The sequence below is a fragment of the Protobothrops mucrosquamatus genome, unplaced genomic scaffold (assembly GCF_001527695.2).
Source record: "Protobothrops mucrosquamatus isolate PMUCROS unplaced genomic scaffold, P.Mucros_1.0 scaffold_246, whole genome shotgun sequence".
In the NCBI taxonomy this organism is placed as follows: Eukaryota; Metazoa; Chordata; class Lepidosauria; order Squamata; family Viperidae; genus Protobothrops; species Protobothrops mucrosquamatus.
In genome coordinates, this window is record NW_015386322.1 from 19,244 (window position 1) to 38,983 (window position 19,740).

The 19,740-nt window shown below is 37.4% G+C and overlaps 1 protein-coding gene across 1 annotated transcript in view; it reads right to left on the reverse strand.

Annotated features, from left to right (window-relative positions):
- Positions 1–2,320: 2,320 nt before the first annotated feature.
- The window catches only part of ANO1 (anoctamin 1), a 157,585-nt gene continuing 140,165 nt past the window's right edge, over positions 2,321–19,740 (reverse strand). Inside the window, exons 19-28 of the mRNA XM_015830583.1 lie at positions 19,462–19,663; positions 18,455–18,566; positions 17,272–17,329; positions 17,067–17,167; positions 15,859–16,004; positions 14,355–14,507; positions 10,347–10,399; positions 8,680–8,864; positions 6,478–6,583; positions 2,321–2,766 (exon numbers count right to left, since the gene is read on the reverse strand). Of these exons, the coding sequence (XP_015686069.1) occupies positions 2,506–2,766; positions 6,478–6,583; positions 8,680–8,864; positions 10,347–10,399; positions 14,355–14,507; positions 15,859–16,004; positions 17,067–17,167; positions 17,272–17,329; positions 18,455–18,566; positions 19,462–19,663 (1,377 nt within the window). The 3' untranslated portion in view covers positions 2,321–2,505. The remainder of the gene's footprint in view (positions 2,767–6,477; positions 6,584–8,679; positions 8,865–10,346; positions 10,400–14,354; positions 14,508–15,858; positions 16,005–17,066; positions 17,168–17,271; positions 17,330–18,454; positions 18,567–19,461; positions 19,664–19,740) is intronic.

The following is a 19,740-nucleotide window of genomic DNA, read 5'->3' on the forward strand; positions in this document are numbered from 1 at the left end:
ACTATAAAATGTACAAACATGACCTTCACACCTGATGACAGCCATGTATAGATTTGTTCATACTTGCCATCCATATCAACAGGTAAGGCCCTGTGCATTCCTTCTTCTACCTTGGTTTGCTGATATAAAGGCAACTTTTAAAGTGAAAATTGGCTTTAAGGGCTATCTTTACCAGGATTTATCCCTGTTTTGGCTGGACTTTGATATGCACAGAACTGCATTACAATATGATGTTGTGGCAAGTCTTACGATTCAGTGACACACAGTAATTGGGTTGCTATTCATAGGTTCCATGAATTTCCCGGAAAAACTTTGTTATGTCAAAATCTGTAATGTATTTGTTTTCTCTGTTCACCACTTTGGCTTATTGGTTTTCTATAACATTCATTTCTACCTTCCTTCTCCTTGAATTGTTCTATTGCTTTCTAAGATTGCAAGGATTATAAACTGCTCCTCCACTACCCTTCCAAAGCAGGCTTAGTGCTAATTAAAATATCTAGCTATTTGAAGAGGAAAAATAAAGCTGGGGTCCATTAGAAGTCCATACTATTCAACTTTTCATGGTCATTTTTGGATGCCCAGCGACTAGTGATGGGCATAGGAGAACTTTCATTTGAAGCTTACTGAAATGCTTCTTAATTCTGCTAACCCTTTTCACTTTCTTATTTTTAATCTTATATGATTTTTTAAAAAAAAAATATAACATAAAAAGAAACAAGAATAAAATGCCACTTATCTACTGTTACCATAATTTTTAATGTTATCACTAGTAGATACACCTAGCACCTTCAAGATACTTCCATGCAATTTACTAGCATTGCATAAAAGTAATAACTTTACATGGTTGTATATCTGTTACATTAATTTCCTGTACTGCCTCTGAACAATTGCAGCAACTAATTAATATTCTACTTTTCATTTGTTAATCTATTCTCAGTAGATGATATAATCTCTTTTAAAAGACATAATTTGGTACTTGTGGAGTGTGTGGCACTATATTTACTTTTTTCTGTTCTGAACAATCCTGATCAATTTTCATAAAATGACTCTAGTGTTATGAAAGGACAAAATTGCACATCTCTGTACTGGCTCCATGATACACAAACCTTATAACCTCTATAATATATACCTACTAAGGGAGGAAAAAGGCCCACATTTCACTGGAATGGTGCTCAAATAAATTCTTTGACCATTTCAATGTGAAAGAGAGCAAGACAAATGAATCAGACTTGCCAAAGGCAGAGAAGTTGTAAATATGGAAAGGAATAATATTTAGAAATGAGCTGCTGGGCCAAATTACTTAATATATAAGAGATTAGGAGCTACAATAGCCCTCTCGTCAGTGAAATGACAGGATCACATTAATTGTTTTAGAAAGATGTAATGTCCTTAAATATAGTATTGTGGCATTACTGAGCAGAGGTGACATAGAACCATAATCGGGAGCAAATTTATTTAATATGTTCCTTCAGCAACAAAGATTCTAGGTAAGTTGTGGGCAGTGCAATCTGCTAGTATTTTGTGTGTGTGCGCGTGCGTGCGTGCATGCGTGCTCTTGACTTAGGACACTTTTTCTTCAAAGGTCCCTCAGTGTTTGGGGAAATTGTGCTGATGCTAATATTCTTCTTGTTCTCTGGGGTCCCCTCTGGAATGTGCACTAGACACTTTGAATTACTAAACTAAATGCCCTTCCACAAATAGTTCATCTTTCATAGAAGAAGATATGAAAGACAATAAAGTGATTTGCTTTCATTAGTGTTGAGACTAAGGTTACAGTGATTTGAGTCTGACCATTCTTTTCACTAGAGTAAACGAAATGAAGGTGGAAGTGATGAACTGTGGCAAGAATCTCAAATGGAAAACAAAATACTTTTGCTCCTGCATTCACTTAGGAGAAAATGCAGGGCATTCAGCATATCATCAAGGAAACTCAATAGAATTTCCGCTTGTAGAAAAGTCGGCAGATTCAAGTCAGAACTTTGTTGCCACAGCCTTGCAAAAAGCATTCCCCAGTATATTTATTATTATTATTATTATTGTTGTTATTATTATTATTAGCATTTTGCAAGGCCCCAGATGTAGCTTCTCAGGAATGGGAACTTATTACTATTCCAATACTTGTAGTTTGGTTCATACATTTTATCCTATTTTAATAAATACGCTAATATAAAATTCTCAGAGAAGAGTCTACAGAATCCTATCTCCTTTTAAAAAATAAAACAGTGATAGCTCTAAGCTAACTATGCAAGTTACCTATCTATTTATATATATAAAAAAATCCCTGCATTATTTTTGTGCAAAAAAGGAAAGAAAATAAAAAAAGAAAACTTGTCAGAAATAGAATATGGTCCTCCCTGTTCGTAAGAACATTATTTCTCACATAGATAAAAGCAAAACTGTCGCATATGCTTAAACATGCACCAGGTTGTTAAAGTATGAAGTTCTATCATGTAAATATTGGCTGCTTTATGAATGGAATGCCCCAGCGTAAAACAATGTCTTCTTCTATACCTCAACATGGCATGAGTGACAGGAAGACACACTCCCTCTATGGCTCATTGATGACCTGGGACTGTGACTGTTACAGTTTTCACCTCTCCTTTGATCCTTGTCCCTCCAGTTTTCTAGCAGCTGCAGCTTTCCTTGCTCTTCTTTCATGAAAACTTCCACCATGAGAACTTTCTCCTTGTGAATCTGCTGACTAATGTCCTTGGGAATGTCTGGAATAATCCAGTCAACAAAGTCACTCATAAACATAACCAAATTCTGAAAAGTAAAAACGAAAGAGACAATGTTAACCAAGTCAAAATTATGGCCTGACTAAAAAGGGGTTTGTTTTTTTTACAGAATTTATACCAGTAGCTTATTAAGAATTTACATATATTTGTAATTCCTAAGTATGCATCAGTACAATGCATAGACATAGGCTTAATTCCAGAGATCAGTAGTTCTCAATTTACCGGTATAACCATAATTGTACAGTAGTTCTCTGTTTATAACCATAATTGAGCCAGAAATTTTGGTCATAAGTTGTGACAGTCATAAACTCGGTGATCACACAACCACGCCAATTTTACAAACTTTTTTGCAGCAGTTATTAAGCAAACGTGGTTGTAAAGTGAATGCAGTGATCATAAAGTGAATTCCATGGTTGTTAAACAAACCATTGTTTATTATGAGGTGTTTTTATTGCTGGAAATTGGAAGTAAACATCCATTCCTGGAAAAAATGTAAATCATAGCCACGTGAGCTTGGGATGCTACAAATGGCCATAAATCTGGGCTGGTTGCTGAGCACCCAAAATATGATCACGTAACCATGGGGAGGGCACAAATGTCAGAATACTGAATCCAGGTTGTAAGTTGCTTGTGAATGAAGGCGAATATATGTGTCCCAGGATAATGCTGCAGGATATAATCGGGCTCAGTCACCAGGACGAAAGGTTTTGTCTTTTGAGCTTTTGGACAAGTTCCTTGAGGATGGGCTTCAGCACAAGTCCAAAAGCTCGGAAGACTAAACCTCTGGTCCCGGTGGCCGACCCAGATTGGATCCTGTAAGTTGCTTTTTCAGTATCTATCATAACTATTACCAAGTGAACGGTCATTAAGTCGAGCATTGTAAACAATATGTTGGCTTGCAAGACAGCCTCTAGCTACAATCTCTAGTTTGCACAGAAAAGTTTCTATCTGAGGGAAAATGGCTTTGACTGCACTCTAGTATGCTGAATAAATGTGCCAATGGAGACCCGTGTGTTCTTAGTGTTAGTAGGAAATACTAACCTTAGTGAGCCTTAGTGAAAGACACAATGACAAATTATATGAATGTGGGATGAATCCTTTTTTGTTTCTATATTTAAGAATTTTCTGTAGTAACATATGAATCCTACTCCAATATTTTCTTGCTTTATCACACGCCCACCATAAATGGTAAAACGTCCCCTCTTGCCTTTACATTTCCAACATTCATTTGAAATACCTTTATACATTTTTGATAACCTGTCTGGTGTTAAGTCCCAACAGTACACATCATCTTGTAAAAGTTTTCTTTTAGATTATAATTTAATCTAAAGCTAATAAAAAGAAAGTGAACACCAGGAAGAATTAAAAACTACAAAAGTTTTAATAAATTAAGAGTCCAAGCTTTCACCGGCAACTGCCGGCATCATCAGGGATCTATGTAGGCTAGTGGGAGCGCTTATTTATGGCCAAGCTATTTTTGCGCCCGACCCACGGATGTTGTCATGGGGTTCTATCGGCCAATCGATGTTCTAACAACTGTCTCCGTATTATTATCAAACCTGCCTCCACTACTCTTCTCCTCATGTGCCTTGTCACTCACTTTTCCCTCCCCCTCTTTCCTCCTTTCCTGTATTCCTGCCTCAACCCCGTCTCCGTATTACTACCAAACCTGCCTCCGCTACTCTTCTCCTCATGTGCCTTGTCACTCACTTTTCCCTCCCCCTCTCCCCTCCTTCCTTCCTGTATTCCTGCCTCAGCCCCTCGTCCTGCCCTGTTGGGAATGGATCCGCATTCTCGGACCTTGCTGTCCGGTACTCTCCCTTTCTTCTCTCTCTTCCCATATCCGGCAAGCGTGTGGCCCCGATCCTTGATCGTCTGTGTCACTACCTCCTCTCCGTTACCACCATTGATTACCCGGGTGCCTATGCTTGCCCCCGCATCGCCCCCCACCTTACTCTGCAGTCTCAACCCTCTATCCAATCGATCTTCCCCCCCCTCTCCAAACAGCCTCTCCCGTACCTCCCGTCTCCCCCTTCTTTCTTTCTGCCAAAAACACTACGCTCGTCTGTGAGGCGGCTGCCCGGGAACGTGTGACTGCCCCCAGGGCGGGGTGGAGTTGCTCTCCCTCTCCTCCTTCTCCCACGGGAGACATCACGTTCGTTTGCACGAATCGACCCTTCCCCCTCCCCTCTCTCCGAACAGCTTCTCCCGTATCTCCCGTCTCCCCCCTCCTTCTTTCTGCCGGAAACACTGCGCTCGTCCGTAAAACGGCTGCACGAGAGCGTGTGACTGTTCCTGGGGCAACTCCACCCCGCCCCTAACGCAATTTGTTTCTGCTAATCTCATTTATGGGCAATGAAATATACTAACCATTGTATTCTATGGTTTTAATCGTCTCTCAACAGCTATACTGTAATTTTGTTTTATTTATCAATAACATCACTTAGTAGGAAAAGGCTAAGAGGGCTGAACTTATAGGAAAGGTATATAAAATTAGTGATGAGTGGCAACATTTCATAATATGATTCCTTTTGTAAAAAAAATAAAAAGTACTGAAGGAGCTGAAACATAAATAAGCCTAAGCTGTACAAGGACACATGCCATTTGGAAAGCAGTAAATCCCGGGGATAATGGTGACATTGCAGAGAAGAACACCCTGTTGTAAGCAGGAGGTGAGAAGTCCTGATTGTGGTAGCCATCCAACAGATACTATATTGATGACAGAAAAATGGCCTGTGTTGCACACCAAGTGATGCCATAGTGAGCATCCCCAGATAGCCTTTCTTATTACCCATGGGGCTCTCAGTTGTGGTAGTGCTGGCTTCACCTTGCTGCCCAGCCACACAACCAATGATACTGAGGACAAATGTTAACCTTCTGCTCAGCCAGACAAGAGAAAGAGCTACTTAACTTAGATGACCTTTGTGACAACAACAAAAACAGAGGTTGAACACCAATGGCACGTTTGGTTTTTTTTCCAGAGCTGTCAGCCTCCCAAATAGACTAGAGAGGAAACATGGCAATTCTACTTTATTGTAAAGCTACATTCACAGAATCTTGCAGCTCTGCAAGTATAAATTTCCCGCCATCTCTTTTTACCACCTGATAAGTCAGGGTGGATCCCGTCCATGTTTTTTTTCTCTGTCCATTATTCAGGGGCAGGTTCTCCCCCTTTTTTATTTGATCATTCCCTAGGTAGTTTCTCTTCTCAACATTCAAGATCAGGGGTCTTCAAACTCGGCCCTTTTATGACTCATGGACTTCAACTCCCAGAATTCCTCAGCCAGGCACGCTGGCTGAGGAATTCTGGGAGTTGAAGTCCATGAGTCAAAAGAGAGCAGAGTTTGAAGACCCCTGTTCAAGATCATTCCCACATACTGTTACAAGAGAAAACAAAAGGAAACAGCTGATTCTTCATTGAGTTGCTGGTATTCTGTGATACTCATTTGAGAGTCTCTCTGTGCGATGCAACGATTTCTGCCACAGTACAAATCTTGAAGTGCGGTATTTTCATAAAAATTACAATATAATTTTTACTTACTGTAAATGCTTTTTGTGTAAGGGTATCTGGAATTTGAAAAAGTTGTTGACACCTACTAGACAAATGTGATATGGACATGACATTTTTCAAATACTGTTAGATATCATAGTCTCCTAAAAACACTTTTTCATGCTTTCATTTTTATTGTGGATAAATTATTTATTTCTAGGAAAAAGACAAATTTTGATTGTACTTTACCTGAAACACTATTACGAATGCTAATCTTGCTGCAAGCACAGCCCAAAAATCTTTTGCAATGTCATATTTATTTTCAGACCATGGAGGCTCTCTATAATCTTTGTATCTAAAAAAACAGATTAGAATTGAGAATCAGAAGGTTCTGAGAATAATTTATGAGTTCATATCAAACACTAGCATCCATCCATCCATCCATCCATCCATCCATCCATCCATCCATCCATCTATCTATATCAGGGGTAGTCAACCTTGGCTCTTTTATGACTCGTGGACTTCAATTCCCAGAATTCCTGAGCCAGCTTAGCTGGCTCAGGAATTCTGGGAGTTGAAGTCGACGAGTCATAAAAGAGCCAAGGTTGACTACCCCTGATCTATATCATCATCTCTAACTGAAGTCAGTGTGTCAGTTGCTACATTGAGTTATTGCTGATATGTTGAAAATATTGATATCCTCATTTCTTTTGCTTTATCATAATAACATGCTAGTGAATTGTTGTATTTCCATGCATTTTGTCGAAGAGATATGTTGCATAACATATTTGAGAACAATGTGAAATTATATTAAACAAGCAAGCTATCTCAGAGTTTAGAAAGGGAAATACTGACTGAAAATCTTCTTCAGACAAAGGATTGGCTTGCTATGTAGCAGCCAAGTATGCAACCATTTATTAATACTGGAGTGGAAGGACAAAGAAGTATAGGAAGAAGAGTGCCATGAATATTATATGTAAGGAATTTATAATGAGTGAAACAAGCCTAGGGCAGCCTGCTTAGGGCATGGACAGCAAACTTATGGTCTTCCACCTCCCAGCAGTCCTTGTAGAATGGCCAATAACACAGATACTGGGGGTTGTAGTTCAGAGGCATCCTAAAAGGCTATCAATTCCCCTCCCAAGTCCAATTTGATAAGTATAAGCAGGAAGGAGAATGAAGCAGAAAAAGTGTCTTAATACAAACTCTAAGTAATATGATTTAATTTAAAATAATAGGGAAGGTATATGAAAACAGGTTGCATTGGAATTTGGGATGCAAAGTGCATAACTTCTGAATATCAACAAAGCAATTCAAAATTAGATTCATACAAGATATGGAGGAAATATATTAGAGCAATTCAGGAATTTATTCTAACATATCTGAAACTGAGCAAGCTTATGTGGTAGTAATTAATGAATTAGTGAGATCTTATCTCTGGTTTAGAGGTCCAGCCACATTTTAATTTTGGGCTGAAGACGAATTATGGTTTACAAAGTTTTGGGATAAAAAGGACTGCATTTAGGCACTTTTTCAATAGTGAGGTGTGAGATTTATAATATTTGAAAGATTCAGATGATCTAACAGGGCTGGATATGTTCTTTGAATAGGGTTGTTCTCAATATGCATATGAATCATTACAGCAGCTATGTCTTAGCTATTGAAAGTTGTCTCTGGTACTATTTTTATATGTATGAAACACTTGTTTGAGGAATTAGTATAGCCATAATGGAAATTAGAAGCAGAGGGAAGAGCAGCAACAGCTTTCTATTAAAAAAAAAAAGATTCTATTGTAGATTTCTGTGTCAAAAGAATATTAGACTAAGGAGCATATGGCTACTGGATTTTTAAATATTCATGTCTGCTAATATGCTTGATTCATTGATGAGGTGATTTAGGATGGCTTTATTTTATTTTGTGTATGTATGTGTGTGTTTGTGAGAGAAAGAGATATATGTTGGCAGAGAATAGATCCAAACTAATTATAATGGAGCCTTACAGAGAGGTACTTTTGTGGTTCTAGACCAGGGGTCTCCAAACCTGGCAACTTTTAAGACTTGTGGATTTTACCTTCCAGAATTCCTCAGCCAATCATGCTAGCTGAGGAATTCTGGGAGTTGAAGTCCTCAAGTCTTAAAGTTGCCAAGTTTGGAGACTCCTGGTCTAGACAATTACAGTAGCTCATAAAACTATCAAGGAAAAGAATTTCTCTTTTCAAAAGCGGGGTTCTACTGGCTGAGGTTTTGTGCCTTTGACATGGTTGGGGGAATGGTGTTGGCATAGAAGCAAAGGGGGGAAGGCAGCCTTATCTACAGAAAGATGGCTCTTTTCAGTATATGCTGTCTAGAATAAACACACTGAAAATTAAAAGAGACTTGATGAGATGCATGACAAATAAATATCCTAGGCGAGGTCTAGGGAAAGCTGTTTCAAAGAAATGACATTATATACCTGCATATTTGCACTGGATAGCCAAGCTCCATATCATCTTTTGGAGCAGTTTCTTCTTGAAAATCGCTGACATTAAAATAGGATAGTGTATGGTTCACGAAGCCATGCATGGTGCCACTCTCACTGTACATATACAGGTACACGAGGCGTGGAATGAAGTCAGATGTGAATGAGATCACAAATGCCTAAGCCATAAAAGTAAAGAATGAGCGCAGATATTCAGGCCACACTTGCTTAATTACATAAGCAGACTCAATTGTTTCCTCCCCCCATTAAGGACTACCATGAATCAGGCTGGTTCAAACCATATCATCAGATCTGCAGGCTAATGGCTTTCTTTGCACCTTGGTGGTTTGATATTCAAGCTCTAAAAGTGCAGCAAATTGAGAATGAGTAGCTGAAATTGACTGGGAAGCTAACATCAGGTGGAAAAATAGTTATAGGCATTTCAACACTGACATCTTTTGAACTGCAAAATTCTTTCAGATAACAGCACAAAATTTGCCATGTTGCCATTCACAATATTTTTGCTACACACGTGCCTTTTCTTGTCTACTATCAATAAACAAATACTGTCAGGGGGACTGATGTTGCTTTGTTATCCTGCATGCTGGGAGCAATTTTGAATCACTTTGCATGCATTGTTTTGACATTTTTGTGCAAATGCTCCATTTAGATGTTTTATCAAATGCACAAAAAACTTGATGCAGTGGAATTGATTTGGATCCAGCAATTTAATATTTTTATCTTTCACAATTAAAATAAATCTTACATGAAATGTTTAGCTGTTCGCAGGGCAGATGCGAAGACAGTAGAAAGCTTAATATTTAGAATTACGGTGGATCTTTCCCCATACGGATCCATAGAATTGCACTATTTTCTTTGGCTTTAGAGTACACAACTTTTTCTTAACCTGTGGGCCAGCCTGCTGGGCTGCAGGTTTTCCAGTGATGCTTAAGGTAATTTGGGAGTCTTTATTGGGACCAGACATAGTTTCATTTTCTCCTCTTTTTTTTTTAGCTGAAAATTGTGCGGCCAGCATTTGGCCATTTTGCTTCTCTGTCATTTTCTCTGGGGTGATCTCAGAGCTACAGATTAGGCTCCTGCTAGTTGCTCACTTTTTAGGGAATGTCTTTATGACATCAACACCTAAAAACCAATTCCAACTTTCCCTTTTGACCTAATAGAAAAAGGACAAAGAATGCCATGCTTAACAAGCCTGGGAGCAAAAGAAGAGAAGAATTAATGTTGGCATTCAGAAGTGAGAAAGTTACAGTCTGGAAACACAACGGACAGACGGTGAAGGATCGGCAGATCTTGGGGACATACTGCCACAGAGCTGCTCTAGACCATACAGGAAATAAGAAATGAAGTCAACAGATAAAGAAAAAGGAGGTAATGGATAGAAAAGATGGGCCTCTTAATAAAAGAGAGGAAGCTGGAGCCATCTGGGAGGAAAAAATAAAAGATGGAGGTAGAGCCATCTGGGAAATGGAGCTGAAGTTAGCCCAAGTGTCAGCCCATCTTTATGGCTGCTTTTCCAGGCATATTCACACTTTCCTACTTTAGCCATTGCAGCATACTCATATCAGAGCAAACCTTTAAAATAGTTGAACAGAAATGAGAATTTTGTCTTCAAATACTATTTACAGAAAAAAAATACTTACATTTATAATCACAGCCAATTTTCCTACCCCTCTGAGGATATTATACCATATTCCTGGGGGGAAAAAACAAGCAAGCTATTCAAGAGTATTTATCACAAACACTGATAATAGAATCACAGATTTGGAAGGAATTCTCAAGGTCATTTAGGCCAGAGGTTTTCAAAGCTTGTTTCACAGAACCCCTAAAATTGCATGAGAATTCAGGGTTCTGTGAGAGAGTAGAGGCAAACATAAAATTATACTTGAATACAGCCAGTTTTCTATCCTGATAACTTTTTCCTTTGATCAGAGGTTCCAGTATTTTTTTCCCACAGCCTGAAAAAGTTTGAAAACTCCTGATTTAGTTCAATCCTCTGTTAAGTGCAGGTTCTACCAAAGCATCTCTGACAGATGAATGTCCAGCTTCTGTTTCAAAACCATTTAAACAGGACAACTCACCATGTCATATTGGAGTCTTTTTAACTGCCTGGTAACTTGTATAGTCAAGAGTTTTCTCCTCATATCTAACCTGAATCTCCTTTCTTGTAGCCTTAGCTCATTGGTTCTATTTCCGTTTTTTGGACAGTAGATAATATGCCCACTCCGTCTCCAATGTAACAATCCAGATATTTGAAAAGTGTTATCATATCACTCTTCAGCTGTCTCTTTAATAGGATACACATATTTATATCTTTTAAATTGGAGTAATAATTTAATCCTAATTGGGCTTGGTTTCTAAATCACTCGTTATCTTGTAGCCTCCTTTGAACTTTCTCCAATTTGTCATTGCCTTTTTTGAACAATGGTACCTACAAGTATATAATACTCTAAAAGTGGGTCTGACCAGGGCAAAGTAGAATGGAATAATTACTTCTTAGGATCTGGGCTATTAATGCATACACCACCAATGCATCATATATAATAAATAATTATGTTATAAATAAATAATGATATCTTTTTTTTCATTTTTCTTTAGACAAAGTTTGAAGTGGAAGATATTTCCTTTAATATCTATTTAGTTTGTGAGTTCGCTTACTTCTAGATTATATCCTCCCATTTCTACATTCTATTCTATGGGGTAACATGGAACTTCTTGTCATTTTTCCCCATCTCATTTCTGAGTTCCAGTTCTGCTTTTTTGGTTAGTGGATACATAGAAAGATGATTCAGTTCTGCTGGTAAATGATGCATTTGATACAACCCTATATTTGTCCTTTTCATTTAAGTCCCTAGCCTATTGAGGTAGAACCAAGGAACACAGATTCTTTGGTAGTTACAGTGAAGTTTAGAATGCTTTTTCTAAGGAGGTCCAGATGGCCCCTTCTCTCTATGCCTCCTGGCATGAAGTATAACCCTTAAGAAGAAACAAAGTTTTGCTTAATTTTTCATGCTGTTTACATTGATTATTCAAATATCTGTAATTACTTGCATTCCTTTAGTAAAAAATAAAAGCAGGATAGGAATCAAGAGAAGAATAACATAGCTTTCCTAGCTACTGAGGTCAGACTGCCAATAATAATAATAATAATAATAATAATAATAATAATAATAATAATAATAATAATAATAATAATAGTAATAAAGTTGGAAGGGACCTTGGAGGTCATCTAGTCCAACCCCCTGCTCAGGCAGGAAATCCTATACCATTTTGGACAAATGGCTGTCCAGTTTCTTCTTAAAAACTTCCAGTGTTAGAGCATTCACCGCTTCTGGAGGCAGGTTGTTCCACTGGTTAATTGTTCTAACTGTCAGGAAGTTTCTCCTTAGTTCTAGGTTGCTTCTCTCCTTGATTAGTTTCCATCCGTTGCTTCTTGTCCTGCCTTCAGGCGATTTGGAAAATAGCTTGACTCCCTCTTCTTTGTGGCAGCCCCTGAGATATTGGAACATTGCTATCTTCTCCCCCCTCGTCCTTCTCTTCATTAAACTAGACACACCCAATTCCATCAACCTTTCCTTATATGTTTTAACCTCCAGTCCCCTAATCATCTTTGTTGCTCTTCTCTGTACTCTTTCTAGAGTCTCAACGTCTTTTTTACATCGTGGTGACCAAAACTGGATGCAGTATTCCAAGTGTGGCCTTACCAAGGCATTGTAGAGTGGTATTAATACTTCGTGTGATCTTGATTCTATTCCTCTGTTAATGCAGCCTAGCATTGTGTTGGCTTTTTTGGCAGCTGCAGCACACTGCTGGCTCATGTTTAAATGATTGTCCACTAGGACTCCGAGATCCCTTTCACAGTTACTACTATTGAGCAAGGTACCCCCTATACTATACCTGTACATTTGGTTTTTCCTGCCTAAATGTAGAACCTTACTTTTTTCACCATTGAATTTCATTTTGTTAGATAGCGCGAAGTGTTCAAGTCTGTCCAGGTCCTCCTGTATCTTAAGCCTGTCTTCTGGAGTGTTGGCTATTCCTGCCAGCTTGGTGTCATCCACAAATTTGATGAGTTCCCCATCTATCCCCTCGTCCAAATCATTGATGAAGATGTTGAAGAGCACTGGGCCTAGAACAGAGCCCTGGGGCACCCCACTACACACTTCCCTCCATGTAGATGCGGTACCATTGAGGACCACACACTGAGTACAGCCGGTCAGCCAGCTACGAATCCATCTGGTGGTGATGCTGTCTAACCCACATTTTTCTATCTTATCGAGTAGTAGGTTGTGATCTACTTTGTCAAATGCCTTACTGACGTCCAAGTAAATTATATCCACAGCATTCCTCTGGTCCACTAATTTTGTCACTTGGTCAAAGAATGCAATAAGATTTGTCTGGCATGATCTGTTTTTGACAAACCCGTGTTGGCTTTTAGTAATGACTTGGTTTGCCTGTAGGTGTTCACTGATTCGTTCTTTGATTATCTTTTCCAGAATCTTCCCAGGTACTGAGGTCAGGCTGATAGGTCTGTAATTTCCTGGATCCATTTTTTTTCCTTTTTTGAAGATGGGAACTACATCAGCTCTTTTCCAGTCCTCTGGTAGTTCCCCAGTGCTCCAGGATCTTTGAAAAATATAGTTCAGTGGTTCTGAGATCACATCTGCCAGTTCCTTGAGAACCCTGGGGTGTAATCCATCTGGTCCTGGTGATTTGAACTTATCTAGGCTGGACAGGTGCTCACTTGCCATTTTCTTGCCTATCTTAACTTGTGTTTCTATTCTGTTTTTTATGGCACTATTTTTGATAGGTTGGTCTGCTTTTTCCCTTTGTGTAAAGACAGATGCGAAAAACGAGTTAAATAGTTCTGCTTTCTCCCTGTTGCTTGTCACCTTCTTGCCACTTTCACCCACTAATGGACCAATTGTTTCCTTCACTTTTTTCTTGTTTTTTACATGTTGAAAGAAGCTTTTTTTGTTATTGTTGACTTTGGTCGCAAGCCTTAGTTCATTTTGAGCCTTAGCTTTCCTCACTTCATCTTTGCAGGCTTGGGCTATTTGCTGATATTCTGACTTAGTTATGTGTCCCTCTTTCCACTTTCTATACTTGTCCTTTTTATCTTTCAATTTACCAGAGAGTTCTTTGTGCAGCCACGCTGGTTTCTTTTGAGAGCTGTTATTTTTCCTCTTTGTTGGTATTGTGCTAGACTGGGCTTTTATTATCTCACTTTTTAAAATTTCCCAAGCATCTTGAGTTGTTTTCCCCTAGAGGATTCTCATCCATGGAATCCTTCCCAAACCCTCTCTAAGTTTATTGAAATTAGCTCTCTTGAAGTCCAAGACTCTAGTTTGACTGTGTTCTATTTGCTTGTGCTTCATAATGTTGAATTCCAATATTGCATGATCACTTCCTCCCAAGGTTCCTCTGGCTTCAACACCTTCTATCATTTCATCTCTGTTAGTGAGAATTAGATCCAAAATGGCTGATCCCCTAGTTCTCTTCTCTACTTTTAAAGAACACTAGCCGGTATTCAGTAGAGGTTCTGCTTTAGCAGAAAGTGGTTATCTTGCACAAATCAGGGCATTCAATTTTCTGTTTTCTAACCAATATTTATACATTATAGATATTGTATAAATAATTAAATAACTTACCTATATCTTTAGCTCTCACTGCAACTGGCCTCCTAAGCTCAGTAACAAATTTCTTTGCATCCAGACGTATCTCGATGATATTATTTAGCAATGCAAACAAGGGAGCCAATGGGAAGGATGCAACAAACAGGGTTACAAAACCAAACTGGATTACTGAAAATTTAAAAAGAATCTACTGTCAATTACAAATCTTACTCTGTTGAATTTGCTTTCCAAAACACAACCTGCCCAAAAAACAGTGAATGCATACTATGCACAAATTATATGTATTTCTTATATATATTCATCTGTTACACTATTTGCTACTGGCTGTTTTATATAAATGTACATATTATGTGTGAGCATTTCTGGACAACAATTTTTTATTTAACTGCATGCTGCTCTCATTTTTTACAATTCTCCCACCCAAACTTCCACTTAACTATGAATCTACATATATTCCTAACACAAGATAAAAGAATGTATTTCATGTAGTGGATGTAAGTCCATGAAAGGGTGAAACCTAGTACATTTTTTTACTTTTAATCATCTACAAGATTCTTTGTTGTCTTTGCTTTAATAAATAAACTCAATTTATTTATTTATTTTGTTTAATTCATATAGTTGCCCATCTCGCATACATGACTCTGGGCAGCCTATACAATTAAAATAGCAAAAATAAAAATTATCAAAACAACAAAACCATTAAAAACAATTAGAGTAATTAAAAGCCATAAGCAGAAAACATGGGAGATTCAATCAAAATCGTACACACGATGCAGCTGTTTTGTGGCATCCATATTCCCACGGAATTCCCCCAGGCCCCATGACAAAACCCAATTTTCAGAAGGCCAATAGGATTGGAGAGATGATGTTCCAAAGAGTGGGTGCCATGGTTCTCTTCCTAGTTCTGCTCAGGTGAAGCCCCTTAGCAAGTGGGACCCATAATATGTTCCTTATACCAGGCCTGAGGAGATGGGTAGATGTAACTGGGAAGAGACAGTCCCTCAAATAACCCATCCCCATGCCATGTAGGGCTTTAAAGGTCATAACCAGTACTTTGAATTGAACTCAAAAGCAAACTGGCAGCCAATGCAGCTCTCAAGAGCACAGATGTAACATGCACTAATTTAGTGGCACAAATAAATGCCCAGGCTGCTGCATTTTACAGTACTTGAAACTTCTGGATGCTCTTCAAGGGCTGCTTGTAGAGCATTACTAGAATCCACTCAGGATTGGATTGAGTATGTGAGAGTTGAATTTTCTGATCAAAGTTACTCCTATGGAAATTGTATGTATTAAACGTCAAATAATAGAAACTTCTTAAAGGGATAACATGTATTTTGCTATTGAATCATATATTGTATTAAAGAAGAACTCAAAAAAAGAAAGAAGTAGAAAACTGGAAAACATAATAACAGTCAGAATGGATAAATAAACCCATTTTGAATGGATAATAAAATACTGAAATGGATAAAACAGGTAATCAGCTAGTAAACCCCACTTTAAATAGTTTAAGTCTTACTCATTTCCATGTATTCTGGAGTAAGTCCAGCAAAAGGTTCCAGATTATAATCTACTTCATAACGCTGGTTTTTCTTCATATACTCTTCATGATCTACAGGACTTTGTCTTTTCAGCTTCAAGTACCTTATAAATTTTTTCATTTTCCTAACAAGAATGAGGAAAAGTAATTGCTTTAGATGTCTTATATATTTTGTAAAAACATTTAGAGGTCTGGTTTTCCATTTTAAATATTTTATCAAGTTCTTTGAGAGGGTAAAGCAAATCCCCAAATTATTTGTAGCTGAATGACAGTCTTCTATTTTGAGTTCTCTAGGATCTGAAATGGCATCCGAAGAAAATGCCCAAAACTTTTCATATGCACCCCATCAATGTTTTTATGTCATCTTCACTATAAGAAAAGGTTTTTCCTGAAGTTCCTTTCTGTTTAAAGAAAATTATGTTAGTTCACAGGACCAGTAGGCTTTCTAGTTTTATTGGGAAAATAAGAGCTCCAAATGTCTGAAAGATTCTGGCAAAATAAATGAAAAAGACTAAACAAATTTCTTTACTGTCTCCTAAAGAGACAAGAAGTCTTAATTACTGGTCTATTATAATCTCTATCAGCCTCTACAATCCTGATCAGAACTGTTCAAAAATGTGGCCACTGAATAATCATGAAGACTTTTATTCTATATACTTGATACTAGTTTGAGTATTTTGTCCTATTCTATTTATCTACCAAGTTGGTTGAATTTGGCCTCACTGTAGGCTCATAATTCTTATTTATTAAATGATATAATACTTTGGGAAACCACTGTTGACATGCAGACTGCAAGATTTACTGATAAGGAAAAGAATCTTGAATTTAAGGCAATTCACCTTTCTCCCCAAGGAAAATCAAATAAAACAAACAAAGCAAAACAAAATCCCTTACCTGCCTCTTTATAATATTCTCAATCAATCTAATATGGCTTAATTGTTTTAGAAATAAATTGTTTGCAGGGAAAAATAGTCCTTCAGATAAGAACAAAATGTATTGAACTAACAAAACAAATAATAAAGTAACAAAACAAATGCACACTATTTTAAACTTTGGTATATACTCAGTCTAACATTTTCTTGCACTGCATTGATGTCAAACAAGAAAAAATATATTTAATTTATCAAGGGATGATATGCAAGCATTTTGAGAAGACACTTAATATTTTTTTATTTCTAACTACTTACGGGATGCCAATTTCAAAAAGATTATTCTGAATCAGCTGTTTGCCCAACATTATAATGCTAAGTTGTATACACAATTCCATCAGGCAACCACCAGGAGCACACTAAAAAAGGAAAAACAAAATAAAAAAACTGGGGACATCAGTATACCCCAACAGAGTGTTCATAGCTGTTTTTTAGACCCATGAGCAAAATAAGGTACAGTTACCTCTTCCATTCGAAAAGAATGAAAAATGTAGACATAATCTCCTGGGCGTCCAACAAATCTAGACAATTTGGAAATAATGGTTAGACTTTGTGTTACAGACACAAACTTTCAGACACTTCCTGCAATATTTTATGTGCCTCTAAAAACATTCTATGCAGATACCCATTATACAATGAATGATTAATTTAGTTTCAGACAAAAGAAATACAGAAAAGCAAATCTAGCTACTAGGGCACGGGTAGGCAACCTTGGCTTTTATGACTCGTGGACTTCAACTCCCAGAATTCCTGAGCCAACATGGCTTAGCTTGGAAACCTCTCCCTGTTCCCTCAGCATGGCTGGCTCAGGAATTCTGGGAGTTGAAGTCCACGAGTCATAAAAGAGCCAAGGTTACCTACCCCTGTACTAGGGATATATTCACTTCCATCAACACAAAAGTTATCAGTGATATTTTTCAAATAAGTAATTTGCCTTTCAGCAGGGTTTATCAATGATAAACATGATTAAAGGAAAGAATATTAAATATTTTGTGGATAAGAAAGGAAAATCCAATTAATTAATTTATTGGATGAAATCCTTTCTATCAATGAATGGAGTTCAAAAAAGGCTGAATTTGCTATTCCCAGTATCTGATTGAAGTTCTGGACATTGCTTTAATAGCTAACCTAAAAGTCCTTGGAATTTCAAGAGAAGCAATGCAAAGGGCTGTATCAGTAAGACTGCTTTCCCCAACCTTTTCTTTGCTTGTGGAAACTTTCCATACTCCTCAACTTGATGATTTTAAACAGTAAAGTTTCTGACTGCCATTTATTTCTGTAAATGCTTCTATCTATAACAACTTACAACAGCATGAATATCAGCTGAGTAAACACTCAAATTTTAACTGATGAAAGTGTATTTTGCCTCAATATTTAGCAATACCCCTTCTTAATGTACACCCATAAGCCAACTATGCTTCTGTTGTGCAGAAAAATGCTCTTAGCAGAAACATAACCAATGCTATACATTGGGAAATTACCATTCTAGTGTAATTAATTCAATTAATCTTTATGATCTTAATACTTGGAGGCAGGTATAGCCTGGGAAACCCAAGTGACAATCCCTCTAAAAGTCCTTGTTTGAAGAAGGGCTCTGGAACAGCATAAAATACTAGTGAAGCAATAATTTAATCTATGCAACTTACCGGCCCTTGAAGAAAGCAACGTAGAAAATGGGAGTGTAAGCATTAACAAATTTCAGAAGGAAGGCCTTGAAGATAAGTCGTTCTTCAAAACTTTTGTCTGTTTTTGGTACCTCTGAGGTAAATAAAATTAATGCAAAAGTGACTGAAAGATTAATCTAAGGTACTAAATATTATACAGATAGTCCTTCCTAAGCAAGATCGTTGTTAAGTGAATTTTGCCCCATTTTATGCAAACACATAAAATGCCAGAATTGTTAAGTAAATCATTGCAGTTGTTAAGTTAGTAACACAATTGTTAAGTGAATCTGGCCTCCCCATTGATTTTGCTTGTCAGAATGTCGCAATAGGTGAACACATGACCCTGGGACATTGCAACTGTCATAAATACATGCTAATTGCCAAGTGTCTAAATTCTGATCAAGTGATCACGGGGATGCTGCAACAATCATAATATAAAAAATGGTCATAAGCCACTTTTTCAGTGCCATTGTAACTTCAAAGAGTTGCTAAACAAATAGTTGCAAGTCGATGATTACTGTACAGGCTTATACACTACAGTTGTCCTTACAATATGGTATGTATAATGTCAATCTGGTTTGATTACAAGATTACTAGAAAAGTATTTCAGATTTTTTTTCCTGCTTTCAATAAATTGAGAAGTGTCTGGACCCCTCTATTTTTTACTTCTTGATTTATATTCCTCTTGAAGTAAGTGATGACTGGAAATGAAGATAAATCGTTTTATTTGGTTGTTTTTTTTTAAAAAGAAATAGGTTCACCAAGGTGACAAGACTATAAATGAATTTAAATAATTTCCACACTTAAAAGTTAAACCCAATATTAGTTACTGAAAGATGTGAATGCCTTAATGCCAAGACTCTTTTTAAGTTATTATCTCAAGATTTGTTCCTATGTAATTTGGCTTGCAAAGTCAAAGCTGAATCATTAGACAGATCATTTAATGAAATCAGATTTCTAAGTCAAATAATGGGAAGATATGTACCTACCAATTTGAGTCAGCCATCTAGCTATGCAGCCATATACTTCATCCAAGATTATTATCACCACCAAATTAATAATTACTGCAGTCGCTGTGACAGTCACTCTAACATTCGACCTGCCTCCTGGAGAGGAGTTGATGGCTAAAGCTGCTGCAGTGGAGATTCGGTATATAATAACCCCAAAAACAATAGCAAATGTCAGCCCAATCTGAAAAGGACATAAGATTAGGTTCACAATATTACTATGCCTGACATAGTTCGTATGGAAATGTTTCAATTACTTGT